The sequence below is a fragment of the Callithrix jacchus genome, chromosome 10, assembly GCF_049354715.1.
Source record: "Callithrix jacchus isolate 240 chromosome 10, calJac240_pri, whole genome shotgun sequence".
Taxonomy (NCBI): Eukaryota; Metazoa; Chordata; class Mammalia; order Primates; family Cebidae; genus Callithrix; species Callithrix jacchus.
In genome coordinates this window covers 14,061,029-14,083,379 of record NC_133511.1, presented here as the reverse complement: position 1 = coordinate 14,083,379, position 22,351 = coordinate 14,061,029, and the positions used below count along the sequence as shown (strand labels likewise).

Below are 22,351 nucleotides of genomic sequence, written 5' to 3'. Positions count from 1 at the left end.
AGCGCACGCCTATAATCCCAGCTACTCAGGAGGCTGAGGCAGGAGAATCACTTGAACTCAGGAGGCAGAGGTTGCAGTGAGCTGAGATCATGCCACTGCACTCTAGCCTGGGCGACAGAGCAAGACTCCATCTCAAAAAGATTAAAAAAATACAGACTATTAAAAAAGAAGAAGAGTGAGGGCATTACAAATCAAAATCCGTGGGTTAACTTCAACTTCTGGCCAAGATGGAGTAACAGGGATTATTAGATTTGCCCTCCTGCCAGAAACAATCAACACAAAGGCAAAATGTATAAAACAAGACCATCAGGAACAAAGGACAGTGATCCCAGAGAACTGAAAACAAATGAAGCATGATTGCCTTGGTTGCTACCTTGAGGGAATGTTCAGGCTGCAGTGTGTGGAGATGGGGGACAGGGGAGGCAGATCCTGACAAACTCACTGAGCTCAGGAGACACTGCTGAGAGTCCAGGGAAACAAAGGCATATGGGATGCCTGGTACACAGCACTGAAAAGTGGCAAGTTGCACAGCGAGAGAAGTCCTAGAGACCTGCAGGTTTTCTCCAGTATTCATGAGAGAGCTGATCAGTATACAGGTTTGAAGAAACTACCTAAAGACAGAGAAAGGATTTCCCAAAAGAATTAGAGGGAATATCTCTTAGCCTTCACATGTGACCAAAATCAGTGCGTTTCCACTAGCCAGAATGGGTTATTTCATAACTCATGAGGCATCTACTTATTATTCAGAAGTCTTGCCTCACTAATAGGGTGAATTAACCCAAAACTAAATACCCATGAAATGCCACCTAACAAACCTTAAAAGCAAGTCCTGAGGAGACTTTCTAATGGAAGTAGTGCATAGATTGAGCAGTGAAGGACAGTTACTATGAGGACTAAAGCAGTGAAGTCATCGCAGGAGACTGAAGTAGCAGATGCCAAATAGGGGTCATAATAGGTTGAGAATTTTGTACTTAAGTCAGAGGCCACTGAAGCTTTAATTAAGGCAAGTGACAGATTTACATCTTCAATTTTCAAGAGTGTGGAATAAATTTGAAGAAAGAAGACTGGAAGCACGAAAACAGTAGGGTGCTGCTAGAATAATCCTGTAGAGAAAATTGCCTACTCTAAGATGGCAGCGGTGGGTACGGGGAAAGTGGGCACACACAACAAAACTATAAACTGGGATAAATAAAAATTTTATTTTAGATGGGGAAAGATAGAAAATACTAGGTTAAGTATAAAGGAATTTCTTTACTGTAGTACTTGTCAGAAATTTTATGGTGCTGTTTTTAACTAAGAGAAAGTCACACAATAATACACAATGGCTTCCAAACTATTTTTTTTTTGCATAACGCCTTATGAGAGTGTTTCCCATCCCATGGGAAACACTCTGAGAGAAACTGCTTTCCCACAAAAATAATCTCTTCTTCCTTTCTGTTCTTGTAGCTCTCCCAAAGCTGGAGCTGGAGCATCCCAAATCCGAAATCTGAAATGCTCCAAAATATGAAACTTTGAGTGCCAACCCAGATGTGACATTCAAGGGCAATGCTCATTGGAGCACTCTGGATTGCCAGGCTTGGGATGCTCAACCAGCAAGCATAACGCAAATATTCCAGAATCCAAAACACTTCCCAAGCACTTTGGATAAGGGACGTTCAACCCATACTTATGAGTTGTCTCACCAACTGTATTCAATTTTTTGAGGCTGTCTTGCCCTGTCTCTTTACATGTAGTTTGGTTACTTGCAGCTCACTGAACGTGAAGTGAAAAAGAAGATTCACCGGAACTTCACAAGCTTCCCCTAAAAAGTCACTGAAAAAGATTATTCTGAGTCAGGGTCACCTGTTAACCAGCATGAAAAGATCTGACCACAGGTAAAGTTGTAATAAAGCAGTATTAGGCGGGGCACAATGGTTCATGCCTGTAATCCCAGCACTTAGGCTAGGCGGGTGGATCATCTGAAGTCGGGAGTTCAAGACTAGCCTGGCCAACATGGTGAAACCCCATCTCTACTAAAAACACAAAAATTAGCCGAGCGTGGTGGTGCATGCCTGTAATCCCAGCTACTTGGGAAGCTGAGGCAGGAGAATCGCTTGAACCCAGAAAGCAGAGGTTGCAGTGAGCTGAGATCCAGCCATTGCACTCCAGCCTGGGTGGTGCAGCAAGACTCCGTCTCAAAAAACAATCAAACAAACAGCAACAACAAAAAAGCAGTATCCATCTTTGTTAAGTATCTACAAACCTACTGAATAAGTTTTCATACAGATAAGACACCCAATAATAATAATCTCATTGGAAACAAATTCTACTGTGAAAATGCTTAAGCAAACAAATTTTTCATAATTCTTTGAGTAGTTGAATAACTCCATTTACTTAGATACAGAAAAACTGAGTTCATTTTTAAACAGGAAATCTAAGTATACATAAGACTCCTAGAGACCACTGAAGGTAACTAAAGTATATAATCCAGGGATCACTGAAAATCTGATTCTGAAACATTATGCTCTATATGTACAAAAGATATATTTCAAGATGCTCCAAATTAAAGAACTGACATTCTAAACAGCAAGCAATCAGTGAATAAAAGTATGTTGGTGATTCTTTGTATACAATGTCTCTGAGTCAGTGACATAAAAAAAATAACACACACCCTTCCTTTTATATTTTTTTTAGTATATCAAAAAGTGACAGTACAAATGCTGTGGTATTAAAAAGGATCCTTATTTTTCAACAAATGAACTTTTGTAAACAATTCTGTAAAGGAAAACAGTATCTTAATACATAAAAGTTTTTGTTAAACAAGATTTTAAAATTTTAAAATTAGAAAATGTTAAGATTAGATTCTCTCAAAGGTTCAAACAAAAAGCTACCTGTACAATCTCCATTAAATGTCTTTGTACGCATCCTGGGCATTCTGAAAATGTTAAAATTTTTAACGTTTGACCAACAGAGGCAGTACTTAAAGGCTTCATGAATCTTTTCCCAAAGGAGTATGCTTTCAGTAAAACATTTTACCATTTTATCTAACTATGCACTGACCTTTTTGTTCTTCCTGAAAAGGGGATTTATGCTAACTCTGTATTTCAGTGTAAAAACATACATGTAGAGATATTTCACCTTCCTGAGTGACTTATTATACCTCGAATATGATTTAATGAACAATTTCTAAAATTTTAGAATGAAACAGTATGTGTAGATCTATACTTGCATGTTCAACTAGGGTAAAGCTCAAGAGCATGTCACAGAATTTATACCTAAATTATCTAAGAAGCTAAGCAATGCCTTTATCCCCAAACTTAACCAACAGCCTTCTCAAATAGAGCATTAGTAAAATGAATCACTGAACAGTTATATTTTTGAATATATTAACAAAATACTGGTGGCCATTTTAGACTGTCAACTTGGATGTTTTCTATTATGTACACCAAAATCTGATTCACTAGCAAGAAAATTCTTGCAATATAAAAAGACAACGAATAATTAAAATATCTGATTTATCATACAACTTTGCCCCCTCCTAAAGTGTCTAAAATGATTAGGAATTGTAGCACTTTTTTTTTTTGCATAAAACCCTTTCCTCTTCATAAAACCCTGAGGTGAAAGGTTATTACTGTAATAAAACCACAATTCATTTTGTATGAAATTGTAGCTTTAAAAAATGTATAAAGAAATGTGACAACTTGTAAAGCTGCTCTGTACAGTTTTTCAACAAACTATTGCCTTATCAACTTAGTCAAAGGGCCGAAAATGACCCTATAAAAACAATGTCCTTTTAACACGTGTTAGTGTCGAGATGAGCGCCATTTTCCATCTCTACTACTGTCTCTTCTGTTATCATAGTCATGGCTCCAGCCATCATGATTCCTATCTTCATAGAAGAAATCATCTCTGCTTCCCCTGTAATGATGGTCAGACCCATGATCAGTGTAACGCTGTTCCCGGCTATAATGTCTATCTGTTAGGTAGGGATGAGAATTCATTCTGACTTTACGCTGTGAGGATGGGGTATCTTGGCGCCACTGGGAGCTTGAAGACTGGTTAAAACTATGACTGTGTGATGGTGAAAATCCTGATTGATCCAGAGGTGGAGAAGCAAATTTTCCACCATATGACATTTGTCTCAAAGCACTGTTCATCTGAGGGGAGAGGAAAAGCGGAAATATTAATACTTCTAGATAGCAAAGCCAATATGTATTTGGTCAGTTACAGATAATGAAAGAAAATAAAATCACTGTTGCCTAGATGGATCCTATATTAAACACGACTAAAGCAGTACAATAGCTTGATTAATTCCAATGTATACCTACAAGATATATATACACAAATACTACTCTTTGTCCTCAAGAATGCAACTTAGAATAAGTCACACAAAATGCTTATAATGGAAAATCACTGTGTAAAAGCATATAAAGAATCAGGAGGTCAGTATCATTAGGAAAGGTTTCATGAATGTAGCATATGATCTGGGTATTAAAACAACAGATGGAATATTTTAAGAAAATATTTTAAAGGGGAGATATTCCAAGAAAAGGCAATGGCACAAACAATAATAACAGGGAAACACAGAACAGGTTCACAAAATACCAAGTAATTCCGGCTGAGACAGCTTACAGATCTTAGTAAGTAGTAAATAATTAAAGGTAAGACTACAGGGTTTACTGGAATCAGAAAATAAGAATCCCTAATAATTGGGCTATAGAAATGTGACTTTATCTTACAAACAATGGAAAGTCAATGTGCAGAGAAGACAAGCAAAACAGAATTGTAATATTAATTCTGAAATAGTGTGCAAGATGAACTAGTGTGGGAAAATGAAGGTATCATTGACTAGACCAGTGGTTCCCAAATTCTGCCTGTGGATAAATATTACTATATGATCATTTTTAATAGTCTACAGTAAAATTAGAAAAATAGGCAATATGTACATAAAAGTTACCATGCTTCATACTGGGCTCTCAAATTTATTTTCACTTCTATATTTCATTTTGCAAACCTATGAAATACAAAAGCCTGGGGACTATAAGCCAAGATCACGATTTAGGCACCAAACAGTTACCAATAGCTTCCTATTTGAATGTGATGACAAAGATGAAACAGTAAAAGATAGCCAAGCTTTTAAGCCTAGTCTCACGATGATATTACGCCACCAAAAAAAAAAAAAGGTTAAGTTCAAAAAGGAACTGGTCTAGAGACCCAAGTTTATGAAAAGTCACTCAGGATAAGGTGCAAGAACATCAGACAATGAGTAAATGATGGTTGAAAAGAAAAACAAATACAAAAGCAGTTTTACTGCTATTTCTTCAGTCTTTTAAGTTTATATTTCAGCCCAGTGAAAACTAAAACGAGTGCTCAATCTAAAAAGATCACACGAGTCTAACAAAAATTTGGGAAAAGGTTATCTAAAAAGTCCACTTACGCCTTGAGGACTAAAGGAATAAAACCTCCAACTTAACAAAGTTAATTAAAAACCAGTTACTTGATACAACAGGAACATTTTAACAAAGCATGGTTTGTTTTTGGCAATTCAAGTTGAAAACCAGTCAACCTACCACTGCTTGTCTCTGAAAATTTTCTGGAGAAGAGAAAGATCTCTGAATTGTCTGTGCTGATGAAGTCATGTTATCCATAGTTCTTTCGTACCTGCTAAAAGTAAAACCAACATGTAACCATTTAATAATTATTTACTAAATGACAACCATGAGCAAAACACATTTCTCAAAGGTCAGAATGAACAAGACAGACAAGGTATCTGCTTTCATTCAGCTAGAGTAAGAATACGAACAAGATATTTTCTCATGATTTTAAGTGATAAAATGTATGATTAAAGATCAAGTAGAAGTGAAACAGACAGGAGCTATCCCTATCTTTTACCTGGCAAGGGATTGTCTTTCTAAAAGGTGACAATTGTAGTAAAAACTGAACACCAAGGTTACCTGGAGGCAAAAGCTTTCCAGCTGAAGGACTAGCGCAGGGGTGAGCAACTATAGCCAGTGGGCCAAACTGCCAAATTCAGTTTTCCCTAAACAAAGTGTTATTGGAACACAGCCACACCCTTGTTTTTGTATTATCTATGACTACTTTAGTGCTACAATGGCAGAGACAGAAACAGTATCTCCGGCAAAGTCTAAAATATTAACTATGGGTCAGGTGAGGTGGCTCACGCCTATAATTTCAGTGTTTTGGAAGGCTGAGGTGGGTGGATTACCTGAGATTAGGAGTTTGAGACCAGCCTGACCAACAAGGGAGAAACCCCATCTCTATTAAAAATAGAAACATTAGCTGGGTGTGGTGGTGCATGCCTGTAATCCCAGCTACTCAGGAGGCTGAGGCAAGAGAATCACTTGAACCTGGGAGGCGGAGGTTGCAGTGAGCCGAGACCACACTATTGCACTCCAGCCTGGGCAACAAGAGTGAAACTCCATCTCAAAAAAATAAATAAATACAAAATAAAACATTAACTATATAGCCCTTTCTATAAATAATTTGTCGGCCCCTGAACTAATGCAAAGACATAGATTGAAAACTAAAATGAAAAGAATTTGATCGACGAGATATGCAGAATGAGGAAAACAGAAGAAATAAAGGATCAGCTCTAGACTTTTGGCTTGAGCAATTAGGCAGACATTTCCTGAGACAGAAAAGAAAGGTTTTCAGAGGTAAGGAGTTAAGAGTTCTACAACATGCATAGGACATTACTTTTGAGGATTTATACCTTATTCCTTACTTCCTATAGGAGTAATTTGCTCTACAGAAAAACTCACTTTAAGAATGTTTTAAATTATTTTAAAATGTCATTAGAATCAAATAACTAATTGGCTAGTCTTACAGTTTGAATCTTTTAATTTTCAGTTTTCTCTAATCAGGTTATATTATCCGTATGCTAAGTGGGGGGGGGTACAATTTATATTATAAAAATTACAAACTCTTTAGCCTTTGATTAAAACCAAAGTATTTATTATACATTTTTTTCAAAGAAATTCTTTAACGAAAGAGAGTGTCTCACTATATTGCCTAGGCTGGTCCCCAACTCAAGGCCTCAAGTGGTCCTCCCACCACAGCCTTCCAAGTAGCTGGGACTACAGGCATGGGTCACTGCACCTGGCTTTTTTACCCTGCAAGAAATTGAGGGGGAAACTTCTTTTTTTCCTCCACCTAGGATGCCTTTGAAGATTCATTAAAGTGGCTGAAAGTGCTTTAAATTCCAACTTTACCAAGAAATGTTTAAACACTGTTAGCTAACTTCAGCAGGCAAGAAAGAATACCAGGAGGATACCCTTTTTGCACTACTGCTTGCTTACAATTCCACCTTCCAGTATCTCTTCATATCCATCCACTTCTAGCTCATGGCACCACCTTAAACTAAACTATCAACCTCATCCATCAATAGCTTCCTCACTACCCTGCTACCAAGTCCTCACTGCTGTATTTTCACGCTTATGCCCTCCAGTCCATTATCCTACTGCAGCCAAACAACTCTTAAAATATAAACTTGTTCCCATCAGTATTCTACCTAAAACATTTCATTGCCTTCCTATTCTATTTTAGGGTAAAACCTCAAAATCCTGATAATAGTTTACAAGACCCTCTCCAGCCTATCTACCAATATCCCCTACTGCTCTCCATTTTCATTCATTATGATCTAGGCACACTGGCTTCTTTCAGTTCCACATTCCTCTATATCATCTCCTTCTCTTAAAATTTTCTCAATGCCCTTTCTACTCTTTCTTTAGAGAGCTTATTACAATAATCGAACAGGTAGTCACAAAAATATATATAATACGTGTCTTTAGACTTAAAGCTCCTCCCCAGAGTGGTTGGGCTTAATTACACTATACTGCCTGGGTTTGAATCCCAGCCCACTGAATCTGAGCAAGTTAACCTCCATTCTTCATTTCCCTTCATATATATGGTAGAGATAAAAATAATCCCTACCCTCATAAAACTGCTGTGAGGAATAAATGAAATCATATATGTAAAAGATTTGGTGAAGAACCTGACATATGGCAGGTATTTATTAAATCTTTCTTAAATGACTCTTTTTTTTTTTTTTTGAGATGGAGCTTCGCTGTTGTTACCCAGACTGGAGTGCAACGGCACAATTTCGGCTCACTGCAACCTCCGCCTCCTGGGTTCAAGCAATTCTCCTGCTGTAGCCTCGTAAGTAGCTGGGACCACAGGCGCGCACCACCATGCCCAGCTAATTTTTGCATTTTTAGTAGAGACGGGGTTTCACGTTGTTGACCAGGATGGTCTCGATCTCTTGACCTCGTGATCCACCCACCTCAGCCTCCCAAAGTGCTGGGATTATAGGCGTGAGCCACCGTGCCCGGCCTTAAATGACTCTTAAATAGCTCTATGAATATACCAGGAAAAAACTGGTATATTCCTGGTAAAATATTAACCTCCCCAAAGCAAATAAAATTATTTAAGTAAATATGACACCTTCTAATACTCAGTACCTGAAGGGATTTTACAAATCATTTAATTCAACTTCTTTTCCTTACACATGGGAAGATGGGACTAAGGAAAGGAGACTAGCTCAAGATTATACAACTGATAGAGGCAGACCTAGAATCCAATTCCAGGAATTCTTAGTCCAGTAGTCTGCTGACTAACTGGTATTTTTCAACTATAAGTAACAACCAATTAATGACTGTAAAATAAATATAAAATTTTAAAAAATGAAGTAAAAGAGAAATGCAAGTAGTGAGGGTAAGTAATGTTTTGAGAAATTTTGTTTCAAGTGTATACATGTACTGTACACATATGTGGGCGTGATTATGTTGCAACAAATGAACATATAGTTTCATAAGTATCTATTTTAAGGGAACTATATAGAATGTGTTTGTCAATAGCCCCCTTAGAATAGATATATAACAATAACCCCAAAAGGCAAGTAATACAGCAGAAGAATAAAGACACAGGACCATAAAAAGGAAACTATTCACTCATGTGTTTTGAGGCTATTCCGTATAAGAATTCCTGATAAATGATCTTAACAATAAGTGAGAAATACTACCTGCTAGGAGATGCGGAGGTAGGGCTTGAATTTCCAACATGATGCTGGGGATATGACAAACTGACATCTTGCGATGCATGACTACTTCCTAAAATGAAATTATTTGAAAAATTATTTTTGATAGAAAATTTAATTTGAAATTTTGTCTTCCCACTTGAAATCACTTCAAAAAGGTAAACAGTCTACAAGAGAAAAATCTCAAACTGCTGGTCAGGCATGTTGGCTCATGCCTGTAATCCCAGCACTTTGAGAGGTCGAGCGGATCACAAGGTCAGGAGTCACAAGGATCATGAGGTCAGGAGTCATGAGAATCATGATGTCAGGAGTCATGAGGATCATGAAGTCAGGAGTTCGAGACCAGCCTGACCAACATGGTGAAACCCCATCTCTATTAAAAATATGAAAATTAGCTGGGCGTGGTGGCACGCACCTGTAATTCTAGCTACTCAGGAGGCCGAGGCAGGAGAATCGCTTGAACCTCGGAGGCGGAGGTTGCAGTGAGCCGAGATCACACTACTGCACTCCAGCCTGGGCAACAGAGCAAGATTCTGTTTGAGACTCTGTCTCAGAAAACAAACAAACAAAAAGTCTCAAACTGCTGTAGACTGCTTTACAGTTTCATCAGAGTGAACATTATAAGTGTATAATATCGGATACGCAAAACAGCATTCCATAAATATCCAATCTGATCATATTTTTCTAATCACCACCCTAAATTGTAAGACTGGATACATGGAAAGTTTTACCCTCACATAATCAAGAATCAAAACATATAAAAGTAATTACAAAGCAGCCAGAAGTACTTTCAGAAAATAAACCTAGCTCTTTTCAGAGCACTCGAGCCCAACTCTCCTAGTGATACAGTTTATGTTCTTTTCACTAACCCAAAATGAAATTTTAAGCTCAGTTTTAAAATTATAATTTCAAAATCTGTCAATGTTACCCATTTTCAGGGATATATAAAGTTTGCTATTCACAATGAAGAAAGCAGTTTCATCTACAAATAAGAGGGTCTTTAAAATTAATAATAAATCTAAGAACAGCAGGAAACAATGCCCCCCTAACCTCATTGGACAGTTACCTGATCTAAATTGAATTTTGATAGGCCTTCCATAAAGTTTGATTCCATTAAGTAGATTCATTGCATAAGGAACAGATACTTCGTGTTTGAAATTCACAAATGCAAACTGCTTTGGTTTACCATCCTTATCTTTTGGAATTTTCACCTTTATTACTGGCCCAGCCTACAAACAAAAAGGCGTTTAGAATGTACATAAAGCAACTAACGGAAAATACTCAAATTATACAAATAAGAGATGACAAAGTTTAAAAACAACAAAAATGTAATCGGAAACTTCGTTTAAAACTGATGCACCGATTTCCATTTTGGCCACAGTAAGCATCCTAGTTATGACTGAACATTAGATTTACTTATTTGGGGAAGGGGGCTTATAAGGAACTGGAAACACCATCACTTTTGTAAATCACAGCACTGTATGACTTCTTAACATAGTGACCAATCGCCATTATTTTGCCACTCCGTGAAAATGAATATTTATGAAGAACAAGAGAATGATTTTCTTGGGCTAAAAACTGACTTTTGTATTGATTAATCAAACAATACCAGTTGTTAGGGGATAGGGCTAGGGGGAATGGGATACTCAGAATCTATCACACATTTTAATACAGCAACACTAAATGCCGTTTTTCTACGGAGCACTTACGATTTTATTTTATGTATTTAAATAATGTTGCAATTTTATAAGCAAACTTTAAGGGAAAACAGACACAAATAAATTAAAATATTACGTTCCCAGTCAGATAAACCAAAGACAAATTATCCTAAGAGGAAGATGAGAACAGGAGAAATAAAACGCGCTGCTCAACGAAGACCCTTCACACGCACCATGTCCCTAAGGACCCCTGGATCTCTACAAGCTTGACCGAGGATCCCTCCACCACCTTTAGTCGTCACTTTTGGCCTAAACGAAGCAAGATCTTCCAGGAAAGCGACACCCAGCGAGCGTTTCCCAACCCAGACGCGCCCTTCAGCCCCAAACAGCCACCCGTCCGGTCCCCAGAAGGCAGAGCTCGCGCAAAGAAAACGGGGTGGCCGCTCGGCCGGGCCCTAGGCCAAACGGAAAAGGAAAGGCAAAAGGGCCGATCCCAGACGCTTACCTGGTGAAAAAGCTCGAAAAGGAGCTCCTCGGTGACTTTCGTTTCAAGGTTGCCCACAAAGAGAGTACGATCCGCTTCCGCCGCCGCCGCCCCCATCTCAACGTCGCCCCCTCCCTAACCTGGCCAAAGGGTCGAGGCCGACGCACTCACTGCGCAATCTCGGAAGCCCCACCTCCTCACGCTCCCTTGCGTCACCAACGTAAACGCCCATTGCGCTTGCACTCTGGGAGTCGACGTGCGCGGACGGACTGCGCATGCTCATGAGGGTGGCGCTCGTTAAAGGCAAGACGGCGTCTTGCTCTTCCGCCGGCCCAGTTATGGCTTCCGGTGTGGTTAGTCGCTGTGTCCGAGACAGGGTGGACTGATCTAGGGAGCCGCGAAGGGCCTGCCTTGACCAAGAGACGTAGCGCAAATACTGCGGGCAATGTTTGAAGATGGCCCTAAACAGTGTGTCCCTGTCCGCCGGTGATCAGAGAAGCAGGGTAGCCTACCGCTTTTCCCACGGCGACCTCAGCTCGCCGGCGTCAGCGTTGGCGATGGTCTCTGGAGACGGCTTCCTTGTTTCCAGGCCCGAGGCAGTTCATCTAGAACCTCGGCAGGCTTTGCGACCAGGCGTTCGGGCCGAGAACCGTCGAGGGAATGGCGGGGGCCGCGGCCGGAGCCGGAGCCGCCACGGCCGACTCTCACCCTACCCGATACCTGACGTTAAATCCGATCTCTTAAGAAGTGTGCTGCAACAGCGTTTGATTGCATTAGGAGGTGTCATCGCAGCTCGACTTTAAGTTTAAACGAACTCTTTTCTTCTGGCCCTCAATTAGCTTGTAAACACGCCTCTTTAAAATCCTTTGTTGGTGTAGCAGCAATCGTGTTGTCTTATTTTTAGATGGATTTATTTTCATTTAATATAATACGTGGGAGTTATATGAATATATCCTAGCACTAACGGAAGTGTAACAGTTGATTGATTCAGGTGGTTTTATGCAGCCAGAATGATCGGATCAGGGAAGGGGGTGGGTGGAAGGGATTTTCTTTTTTCTTTTTTTCTCTTTATTTATTTTTTCTTTTTTTCAAAACGGAGTTTCACCATATTGGTCAGGCTGGTCTCAAACTCCAAACCTCAGGTGATCCGCCCGCCTCAGCCTCCCAAAGTGGGATTACAGGCTGGGATTACAGGCGTGAGCCACCGCGCCCAGCGGGATTGTCTTAGGTCGTCTCAAAGCTGAGCTGATGGGACCACCCTCCCCAGAGAACAACAATCCTTTCATTCACCTTTTGTTCACAACTTTCCTGCAAGGAATCCCAAGATTCCAGCTTCCTGTCTACCTCTTCAACTCAGACATTTTACTTTTACTTCTGTTGGCGAAAAAGAAATGCTCTTTTTTATTACAGTGACTTATCCTTCCATCTTTTCCTCAGCATTTACCATCTTCCATCTCTCCCTTCACTTTTTATTTCAGATATGTCTACAAACTCCAATCTCAGTCACACTAAAAGTAACAAACCCTACACCTTACTGTTCTTTCAAATTATTAAATCAATTTACCTTTCTTTCTTTGGCAAAGGTTCCGAATAAATTTTTTCCTTATATTTGTAATTTTACTATTTGCATTCAATCCCAGCGCCTTAATCTGAATCTGCTGTCGTAAAATACACTGGTGAAAACATTAGTTGTACAGTCTCCTATCAGAAAGCTGTTCATCCGCTCACTGTAGCCCTCCTTGAAATTTGTGTTTATTCATTCAACGAACAATATTTGGGGATCCCTGGAGTAAACACTGTGTATGAACTTTATACAGTCTGGCCATCAAAAAAGATTACCGAGTATATTCTAGATGGGGAGGCTACTAAGTGAATAGAAATCACCACACTGGGCTGTTTATTAGATACAGTAATAAACCTAACTATTGGTCCATAATGCTGCACTATCCTGGATCTTCTCTTACCTGACTGATCACTTCTTGTTTGCTGATATTTTATGTTCTCTTAACCGTACATTTCCCAGTGTTTAAAGGGTTGTATTGTGAGAAAGTTAATGGGTTTTGTAAAGCACCTACTCTTTATATAGGCTGGTAGACTAGCTTTTTCCCAGCAGACTCTTGTTTAGACTTCTTTAAAATAATTATGTTCAGATAAAGCAGTCTCCCCATACACCACGTAGTATTGAATTGTTAGAACTATATTTTAAGAAGAATGTTGATTAAACAAGGTAGCTTCCATAAGAGGGTGAGAATTAATATATTGAGAATTCTAGAAACAAGATCATAGGAAGAATGAAAGAATAGTAATAGCTACCTTTTAGTGAGTGCTATGTGCAAGTCAATGTGCTAGGACTTTTTATTGTTTATAGAGAGATTTATTGAGAACTTACTCTTCCTTGCTACTGCCTGCAGTAGACACTTAGAACTAAGTGGTGAGCATGATAAAGTCTCTGCTCCTAAGGGATTCTCACAGCAGCCCATAAGAGGGGTATTTTACTTTCATTTTGTTGCTGAAAAACAGCCTGAAGGAGATAAAATAAACTTTCCAAGGTCATACAGCTACTAAATGATAGAGTCCTGCAGTCTTTCAAATGAGGTGCCTCATCTGAAGGCAAAAAAATGACTTGAGTAACTATTTTCTCAATTTTCCCAAGGGTAATATGTAACTAATATTTCAAATAACTAAAAAGAAGTTAGTTTATAATATGCAATTGATGCATTAACCTGGGCATTACAAAAACTCGTGGTTGAGAAAGGAATTCCAAACTATAACCAGAGTTTCAGACTGGGGAAGAAGAATAAAATTAAAGCTGAAGATAAGACTTTCTTAAAACTCAGAGATGGCAAATCACACTGCCACGTGTGTACCTATGCAACTATCTTGCATGTTCTTCACATGTACCCCAAAATCTAAAATGCAATAAAAAAAAAAAACAAAAAACCTTAGAGATGACTAGTAGTGGCCGGGCACAATGGCTCACACCTGTAATCCTAGCACTTTGGGAGGCTGAGGTGGGTGGATCACAAGGTCAGGAGTTAGAGTCACCATCCTGGCCAGCATGGTGAAACCCCGTCTCTAAAAATGCAAAAATTAGCCAGGTCTGGTGGTGTGTGCCTGTAATCCCAGCTACTCAGGAAGCTGAGGCAGGAGAATTGCTTGAATCCAGGAGGCGGTGGTTGCAGTGACCTGAGTGCCAGGGCACTCCAGCCTAGGCAACAGAGCAATACTGTCTCAGAAAACAAAAAGGGGGAGATGCCCAGTAGTGGAAAATACCACCTGAAAAGGTAATGAATTAGCTGCCAGAAAGTTCAGATAGAGGCATCCTATGAAGGATTTTGTCAAAGGAATTCTCATAGTGTGAAATACAACTAGATGACTTCTTTCTTCCCCATTTAGTATATAATCCTGTGCTTTAAAAAATAAATGTGGTTAAAATTGGAAATGGGAAATTGGGGGATGAGAAGAGAAAAATTAGGTATGACACATCGGGTCACCATATCAGCAAATGAGGCACTTGGGAGTGGAAGAGAGGGCTATCAATTATGCTGAGGTGACAGGCAGACCAGTTGCCTCTTCTAATTATCACCTACAAAATGATTCAGCATTAAATATGCCTTGGAAGCATATTTTTTAGCTTGTGAGGGAAAAGAAGATGAGATCTGTCAAATGAAGGAACAAAAGTCACAAAAGTGCACTAAAACAAGGGAGGGCCAAGTGGAAGTGACTTCATTTCTGTTTGTTCTGGAATGGGGTCATCAAGAATAGGGCTTTGGTTGAATAATAACGTATGTGCAGTAGAAAAGAAAATGGTGTGGTTTATGTTTTGTTTGGCAAGAGGAGAACCCTGTTTACATAAGTGCTCCATTATTTTAAATCTGAGTTAATGAATATCTAAATTCTTGTTCTTAACCTCTGCAGTAGCATTCAAGTTACAATGTGACCCTCGAGTCACAAAGACTATGTTGTAGAAGCACAAACCAACCTAAACCTCTTTTTAATTAAATTATCTAAAGCAGGGACAACTAAGTTTCCCAAGAGCAGACCATATTATTAAGCATCCATATATTAGTGCACAAAATGAATTTTTATATAATATCAATGATTAATCATAGCATTTTGTCATTCTAAAAGAGATGAGTTTTAAGAGTAGTCCCAAACAATTACATTTCTGTAAGTTTTTAAAAAGCCATTGTAATTTTCAATTTGTATTGCCCCTTCTTCTTACATCATACTAAGCAACTGGCTAGTATATGTTTAAGTAGGGTCCTAATAAGATATTTATTTCCTCTATTCAGCAGCACTAAAACTCCTAAAAAGCAGTTTTAAGAACTCTGAAAAATAAGAGTTGTGTTATTTTTTGTTTTGTTTTAATTCCATTTGGGAGACAGAAAAAAAGAGACCAATGAGATTGCTTCCCTCAGTAGCCAGATCTGGTGATAAAGGTAACTTTAAGAGGGCCGACAGAGGTAGAAAAGAAAAAGAAAGGGTGAAAAGTCCAACTGGAAGAAAAGGGCAAGGTTCAGCTATCTTTCCAGCAGAATTAATTGTAGGTCTTTCATTCCCTTGGTAAGCTTATCCAGATCCCACTAAGGTGCAGTTTTTATTTTCTTAATTTCTATGAAGAGTGTACCAATTTTTCTAGTCAACAAAATGTGTGTTTGAAACTATGACTCAGTACCACCTGTGTCCTCTCCTTGCTGCCTATTTCCATTCAATTGCAGAGTCCTGCCCAATTGAAATTCACAAAGTATTTATGTTACCTTTTGATAATCACGCTCATCACCTGGACTATGTTTACCTGGACATATCGCCTGTTTTCTTTGCCTCTGTCTCTCTACTTTATCCTTAATGGATGTAGCCTCCAAATGAATATTCCTAAAGCACATAAGCACATATTCCTGATCACATAACTAATACTTTATTGTTTCCCAAAATATATTCTACAGAACTTCTACTAGAAATACAAGATACTCCTTTGAAAAAAGGACATGAGACCAATGAATTTGACAAGCGCGTGCTTTATCGCCTTCTTAGAGAGCCATAATGTGTAAGAGCAGATGAAAGGTTCAGAAAAAGAAATCTCTTTGGCGTTGTTTCAAATAGTGTTTCACAAACGTATTCGTCCATAAATTCAAAATATTTGCATACTACTGCCTTCCTGAGGAGCCTCTCTTCTACAGAAACATAATTAGAAATGCTGTACTTAAAAAGCTCCATTGGCTCCCTACTGGATCCAATTTTTCAGATATTAGGAATGGATTTTTATACAGTGTGGCAGATTTTGGTAAGATTCCAGAATTTTAGGAGTGGGGCACGGTGGGTTGGGCCTGTAGTCCCAGCTACTTGGGAGGCTGAGGTGGGAGAATCCCTTGAGCCTAGGAGTTGGAGGAAATGTAGTGAACTCTAATCACACCACTGCACTCCAGCCTGGCCAACAGAGGGAGACTCCTTCTAAACAAACGATGTCATACATTAGGCAGATAGGCTGGTTTTCTCACTCCTGGTTTGATAAGGTTCAACCCTGTCTTTAATGCATGTGACGACCCATACCTATCAATGTCTTTGGCAAGTGGGTGGGAGAAGGGATTCCCTAGACACTGAGGATCAAAATTGGCCTTGTTACTGATGACAGGCATTAGGAACATCCCCTGATGAAGAGGTAGGTGCAAGTGTTATCTTAACAATGCTAATAATGTATTTTCTTTTTAGAGTAACAGTTTACTTGGCTCCTTATTTCACTAGAATATCTGAAGGCTGCCCTACTTCAAAATGCACTGCTAAATCAGAGGAAGAAAACATTGCCTTCAGCTTCCCAAAGACCTGAGAGTCACTGAAGCAGTGTAACTCTAATACATTGCACACTTCAAAAACAGACATTTAAGGCTTTCCATAATCTGCCCAAGCTGCATCGCCAGCCTTTTCTCCTTAACTCCCCCAGGTGGTTGCTGCTCTTCTCTGCATCTGTGCCTATGCCTATTCTAGTCTCCTTAATTAAAATTGCTTGATCCCTCTCATTTTTTGTCAAACTTTAATCCATCTAGATTAGTAAATGGCTCTTTACATTCAAATAACACACTTATTTTAACCAGGTTAAGCAAAAAATGGACTGTATTGACTGACAGCTGGAAAGGAAGAGGGTGCCTCCTCTCTCATTCTGTTCAAGTATTTGGGTGGGACTTCACAGATAACACCGGGGATAGAGGTGTAATCTATGTCTTATCTCTCCTCTGTAGAAGCTCCTGAGGGTAGGCAACATGTCTAAACTGTGAAGCTGTTCACAGTTCAATAATAGTGGTTAAAGTAGTTCTTCCAAGCATTTCTAAATGCCCAGAGTAGATATTTAATGAATGCCTGTTGAACAACTGAATAACCTTCACAGACAGGCTAACTCTCCTTGGAATCAAAATCCAAGGATAGAACATGTCAGGAAGGCAAGGGCATAATTGTAGTCTCTTTGGTCTAAAATTATCTAATTTCCTGGGCAAATAAGACTAACGTGGTAAGGTAAATATTTCTTAAAGGGTAACGTCAACTTGAAATCAACCTGCCTCTAGGAATACAACCTAAAGTTAGATCCTAATCCAAGATGTGGACAAGTATTTAAGAATATAAATATTTAATGCATTTATCATTTTTCTGTTTATAATTTTAAAAACCAACGGAAACCTATGTCCAAAATAGATGACGGATTTAAAAACTATGCTATCAACTCTACCATATTCTAGTTTGCTGCTAGCCACTTTACAAGGATTCTTCTATTCAATCCTCACATCATGTTATTACAAGGATTGGCGAACATCTTCTGAAGACCTAGGTAGTAAATATTTTAGACTTTGTGGTCCAAGAGGCAAAATCGAAGCTCTTATGTAAATACTTAGAGAAAAGAGAGAAAGCCAACTTTCACAAAATTTGTCCTAATGAAATTCCAAGTATAATACTGATTGAATACCATTTTTTTTGTAGTGCTAATGCTTTCAAGGAAAAGATGGAAGTCTTTTTGGAGGGATACCATTTCACTTAACACAAAGTGAAGTGTTCTTTATCATCAAAATCAATAGCAAATGCTCATCTATAAATGCTGATTTTAAATGAGATTTTATGTGTTTCATCTTCAAAATGTCTCTTCATACAGTTAGGTACTGACAAATACTGATATGAATCCATAGGCATGTGATTGTAATTGAACATATTCATCGTTGGGAAGGCATTTATAGAATTCTATTACATTTTTCTCTTGATATTTGCCTTTTAGCCTGTCCTTACATTGCAGATTAATTGCTACCAATTGAAGTAGAAGCTCTTCAATTGCACAGTTAAATGGATTTTGAATTGTGAACATTTTCTTTGCACTTACGTCCAGGTCTAAAAGACACTGTTAGACTTCTACTTTGAGCTTGTAAAATTTATCTACTGCAAATGTGCTTGGGTATGGAGATCTGGCTTCTTGTTTTAACTTTTAACATATAGGAAGGCATAAAGCAGTTTGAGATGCTGGTGTTCAAACAATGTTAGTTATTGTTGCAATGACTTTATCACCATATAAGTGTGGCATGTAAGAGCTGTTTTGCCTTATAATTTTAGGTTTGAGAAACGTAAGTCTGCAGCAAAAGCTAATTTCTGAAGCCATTCACAGTTCAATAACAATGGTTCAAGGTAGTTCTTCCAAGCATTTCTAAATGTACCAACCATCCTTAGCAGGAGGGCTGTACAAAACTAGCAGAGGGCTAGATGTAGCCTTCAGGCCTTAGTTGCAGAGAATTTTAGTAACTGCTTAAGAGCACAAAACTATTTAGTAGTGGAGGGAGTATTCACTTGTTGACTATGTAATACCACTTATCATGCTAGAGTGGCCAGTGGGCAGATCTGGCATGAGATTTTCTGTGGCTAACAGTTTTTTTTCTTAAAAAGATGCTTTTTTTTTTTTTTTTTTTTTTTTGAGACAGAGTCTTGCTCTGTTGCCCAGGCTGGAGTGCAGTGGCATAATCATGGCTCACTGCAGCCTTGACTTTTTGGTCTCATGTAATTCTGCCACCTCAGCTTCCCCAGTAGCTGGGACTATACAGGCACACACCACCATACCCAGTTAATTTTGTTGTTGTTGTTTTGAGACGGAATCTCACTCTGTCACCAGGCTGGAATGCAGTGGCATGATCTCAGCTCACTGCAACCTCCACCTGAGGGTTCAAGACATTTTCCTGCCTCAGCCTTCTCAGCAGCTGGAATTATAGGTGTCCACCACAGCACCTGACTAAATTTGTATTTTTAGTAGAGACGGGATTTCACCATGTTGGCCAGACTGGTCTCGAACTCCTAACCTCCAGTGATCTACTCACCCCGGCCTCCCAAAGTGTTGGGATTCCAAGCATAAATCCCAGCTCCTGGGCCCTAGCTAATTTTTTTGTAGAGACAGGGTTTTGCCATTTTGCCCAGGCCTGTCTTAAATTCCTGGGCTCAAGTGATCTGCCAGTCTCGGCCTCCCAAACTGTTGGGATTACAGGCACGAGCCACCGTGCCTGGCCACAATAATATGTACAAAACAGTGTAAGTAAAATGCACCAACACCTATATGCCTACCATTCAAGTAAAATATTGCTCCACACTTTAAATCCCTTATGTTTAACTCAGCTTGATAATCTGCTCACATCACTTTCTCCTGCCAAACGTAATCATTGCCCTGAATTTGGTGTTTTGCATTCCTGTGCTTTATTTTTTTCAAATGACTTTAACTGCATGTGTATCCCTGATGTATCCCTAAGTGTAATATCTAATTGTTTTACATGTTTTAAAACAACATAATGATATTATATTGCACGTATTCTTTTGCGACTTGCTTATTTTCCCCAGTGAATTTTGTCAGCATATGTTTCTAAATAAAACTAAATTTGAATGCCTTTTGCTAGGACATGCATTTTCGGTTACCACCACCTCCTGCCATCTTATACTCATCTATTTTGTATATTTTAGTTACTACCTGGCCCCTGAAGCCATTTGATTCTGCCACCACTGATTTAAGATGGTGTTCAATGTATAGTCATTCAAATACTTTTGAAATTTTATTAATATGCACTTATTTGTGATATAATTACATTTATATTATATAAGATGAAAATTGGATATGAAATTATATGTATTATATTATTTTACCTATATGAATCAAATATGCATTAAAAAACTAGAATTGCCAAAATGTTATGGCATTTTCTGTGATATGTACTTTGCTCATTATATTTTTCTGAATGTATAATTGTACATTTTAATCAGAAAATGTATTTGTTTTATTTTTACTTTTCATAGATATGGGATCTTTCTATAATACCTAGGCTGGTCTTGAACTCCTGACCACAAGTAATCCTCAAATCTCAGCCTCACAAAGCCCTAGTGTTACATGTGTGAGCTACCACTCCCAGCCAGAATTTCTTTTTTTTTTTTTTTTGAGACGGAGTCTCACTCTTGTACCCCAAGCTAGAGTGCAGTGGTGGGATCTCAGCTCCCTGAAACCTCTGTCTCCTGGGTTCAAGCGATTCTCCTGCTTCAGCCTCCCTAGTGGCTGGGATTACAGGTGCCAACCACCACACCAGCTAATTTATTATATTTTTAGGAGAGACGGGGTTTCACCATGTTGACCAGGGTGGTCTCGAACTCCTGACCTCAGGTGATCCACCTGCCTCGGCCTGTCAAAGTGTTGGGATTACAGGCGTAAGCCATGGAACTCACCCAGAAGATACTGTTAAAACTTTAAATTATCTGTAAAATATTTAAATAAAGCGATTACTATTTCTCTTCATTTCTCTTTTATTTATTTATTTTTTAAAAATATTTTGTAGAGATGGGGATCTTCCTATGTTAACCAGCTGGTCTCCAACTCCAACCTCAAGCAATTCTCAGGTCTTGGCCTCCCAAAATGCTGGGATTACAGGCATGAGCTACAGCTCCCAGCCTCTTTCTTTCTTTCTTTCTTTCTTTCTTTTTTTTTCTTGAGACAGAGTCTCACTCTGTTGCCCAGGCTGGAGTGCAGTGGAGAGATCTTGGTTCATTGCAGCCTCCACCTCCTGGATTCAAGTAATTCTCCTGCCTCAGCTTCCTGAGTAGCTGGCATTACAGATGTGCGCCATCATGCCCGGCTAATTTTTGTATTTTTAGTGGAGATAGGATTTCACCATGTTGGCCAGGCTAGTCTCCAACTCCTGACCTCAGGTGATTCACATTCTACCATGTTGGCCAGGATGGTCTCAATCTCCTGACCTCGTCACTACCCGCCTCAGCCTCCTAAAGTGCTGGGATTACAGGCATGAGCCACCGAGCCCAGCTGGGAAGTCCTTTTGGCCCTGGCCAACATGGTGAAACCCCATCTCTACTGAAAATACGAAAATTAGCTGGACATGGTGGCGGGCACCTGTAATCTCAGCTACTCAGGAGGCTGAGGCAGAATCGCTTCATCCCAGGAAGCAGAGGTTGCAGTTAGATGAGATTGCCCGATTGTACTCCAGTCTGGGCAACAAGAGAGAAACACCATCTCAAAAACAAAAAACAAAGATTGTTCATATTGATACAATAATGGGTTACATTATGGTCCCTGGACTCAGTGAATATGTTGAGCAACAAGTAGTCTCTTTATTAACTGGAGAAGGCAGCATTCTTTAGTTTAACATGTGTTTATTTACATACATAAAATACATATATATAAAACCTAGTTTAACATGTGCAGATGACTTTTTTTTGTTTGTTTGTTTAATTTTGAAAGCCCTCTCCAGGCATGTTTTAAAATGTATTTGTAAAACTAAGTTATGTGTGTGAGTGTGTATATAATATGATTTGGGGTGGCATCATTCTGATCATTGTGCAAAATATACATGTGTAAAATCATACATGTGAGGTCTTAAGATGAGGTCAATACATTGTCTTGATATGTGGCTACTAAAAATAGACTCTGGCCAGGCACAGGCTCACCCTTATAATCTCAGGGCTTTGGGAGGCTGAAGGACAAGGATCATTTGAGGCCAGGAATTTGAGACCAGCCTAGGCAACATAGTGAGATCCTACCTCTACAAATAATAAAAAATGTGGTGGGGTGTACCTGTAGTCCCAACTACTCAGGAGGCTGAGGCAGGAGGATCGCTTGAGCCTAGGAGTTGAAGGTTACAGTGAGCTATCATCCCACCCCTGCACACTAGCCTG

The 22,351-nt window shown here is 39.1% G+C and overlaps 2 protein-coding genes across 7 annotated transcripts; one reads left to right on the top strand and one right to left on the bottom strand.

The window, feature by feature from the left end:
- Positions 1–1,180: 1,180 nt before the first annotated feature.
- RBM7 (RNA binding motif protein 7) lies at positions 1,181–11,350 on the bottom strand. 5 transcript variants are annotated; one of them, XM_002754426.5, is made up of 5 exons: positions 11,198–11,350; positions 10,101–10,263; positions 9,020–9,107; positions 5,550–5,643; positions 1,181–4,136 (listed from the first exon to the last, which is right to left on the bottom strand). In XM_002754426.5, exons 1-5 carry the CDS (start codon positions 11,291–11,293, stop codon positions 3,783–3,785), a joined length of 795 nt encoding a protein of 264 aa, XP_002754472.1. In that variant the 5' UTR covers positions 11,294–11,350; the 3' UTR covers positions 1,181–3,782. The 5 variants fall into 5 exon arrangements, with proteins under 5 accessions (XP_002754472.1, XP_009005083.1, XP_035120504.1 ...); XM_009006835.4 differs by having other exon boundaries at positions 5,550–5,640; XM_035264613.3 differs by lacking the exon at positions 10,101–10,263.
- A 152-nt stretch (positions 11,351–11,502) lies between these two features.
- C10H11orf71 (chromosome 10 C11orf71 homolog) lies at positions 11,503–20,363 on the top strand. 2 transcript variants are annotated; one of them, XM_035264616.3, is made up of 2 exons: positions 11,503–11,956; positions 20,141–20,363. In XM_035264616.3, the coding sequence occupies exons 1-2, from the start codon at positions 11,632–11,634 to the stop codon at positions 20,251–20,253; spliced, it is 438 nt and encodes a 145-aa protein (XP_035120507.2). In that variant the 5' UTR covers positions 11,503–11,631; the 3' UTR covers positions 20,254–20,363. The 2 variants fall into 2 exon arrangements, with proteins under 2 accessions (XP_035120507.2, XP_009005084.3); XM_009006836.5 differs by lacking the exon at positions 20,141–20,363 and having other exon boundaries at positions 11,503–12,784.
- The last annotated feature ends 1,988 nt before the right edge of the window (positions 20,364–22,351 follow it).

Excerpts from the sequence above, each read along its gene's own strand:
- RBM7 (XM_002754426.5), bottom strand. The coding sequence starts at position 11,293 with ATGGGGGCGGCGGCGGCGGAAGCGGATCGTACTCTCTTTGTGGGCAAC. Across the intron at positions 9,108-10,100 it reads CAAAATTCAATTTAGATCAG|GAAGTAGTCATGCATCGCAA; the intron begins GTAACTGTCCAA and ends ATTTCATTTTAG. Across the intron at positions 5,644-9,019 it reads ACCTCCGCATCTCCTAGCAG|CAGGTACGAAAGAACTATGG; the intron begins GTAGTATTTCTC and ends TTTTACTTTTAG.
- C10H11orf71 (XM_035264616.3), top strand. The coding sequence starts at position 11,632 with ATGGCCCTAAACAGTGTGTCCCTGTCCGCCGGTGATCAGAGAAGCAGG. Across the intron at positions 11,957-20,140 it reads GCGTTTGATTGCATTAGGAG|TTACTACCTGGCCCCTGAAG; the intron begins GTGTCATCGCAG and ends TGTATATTTTAG.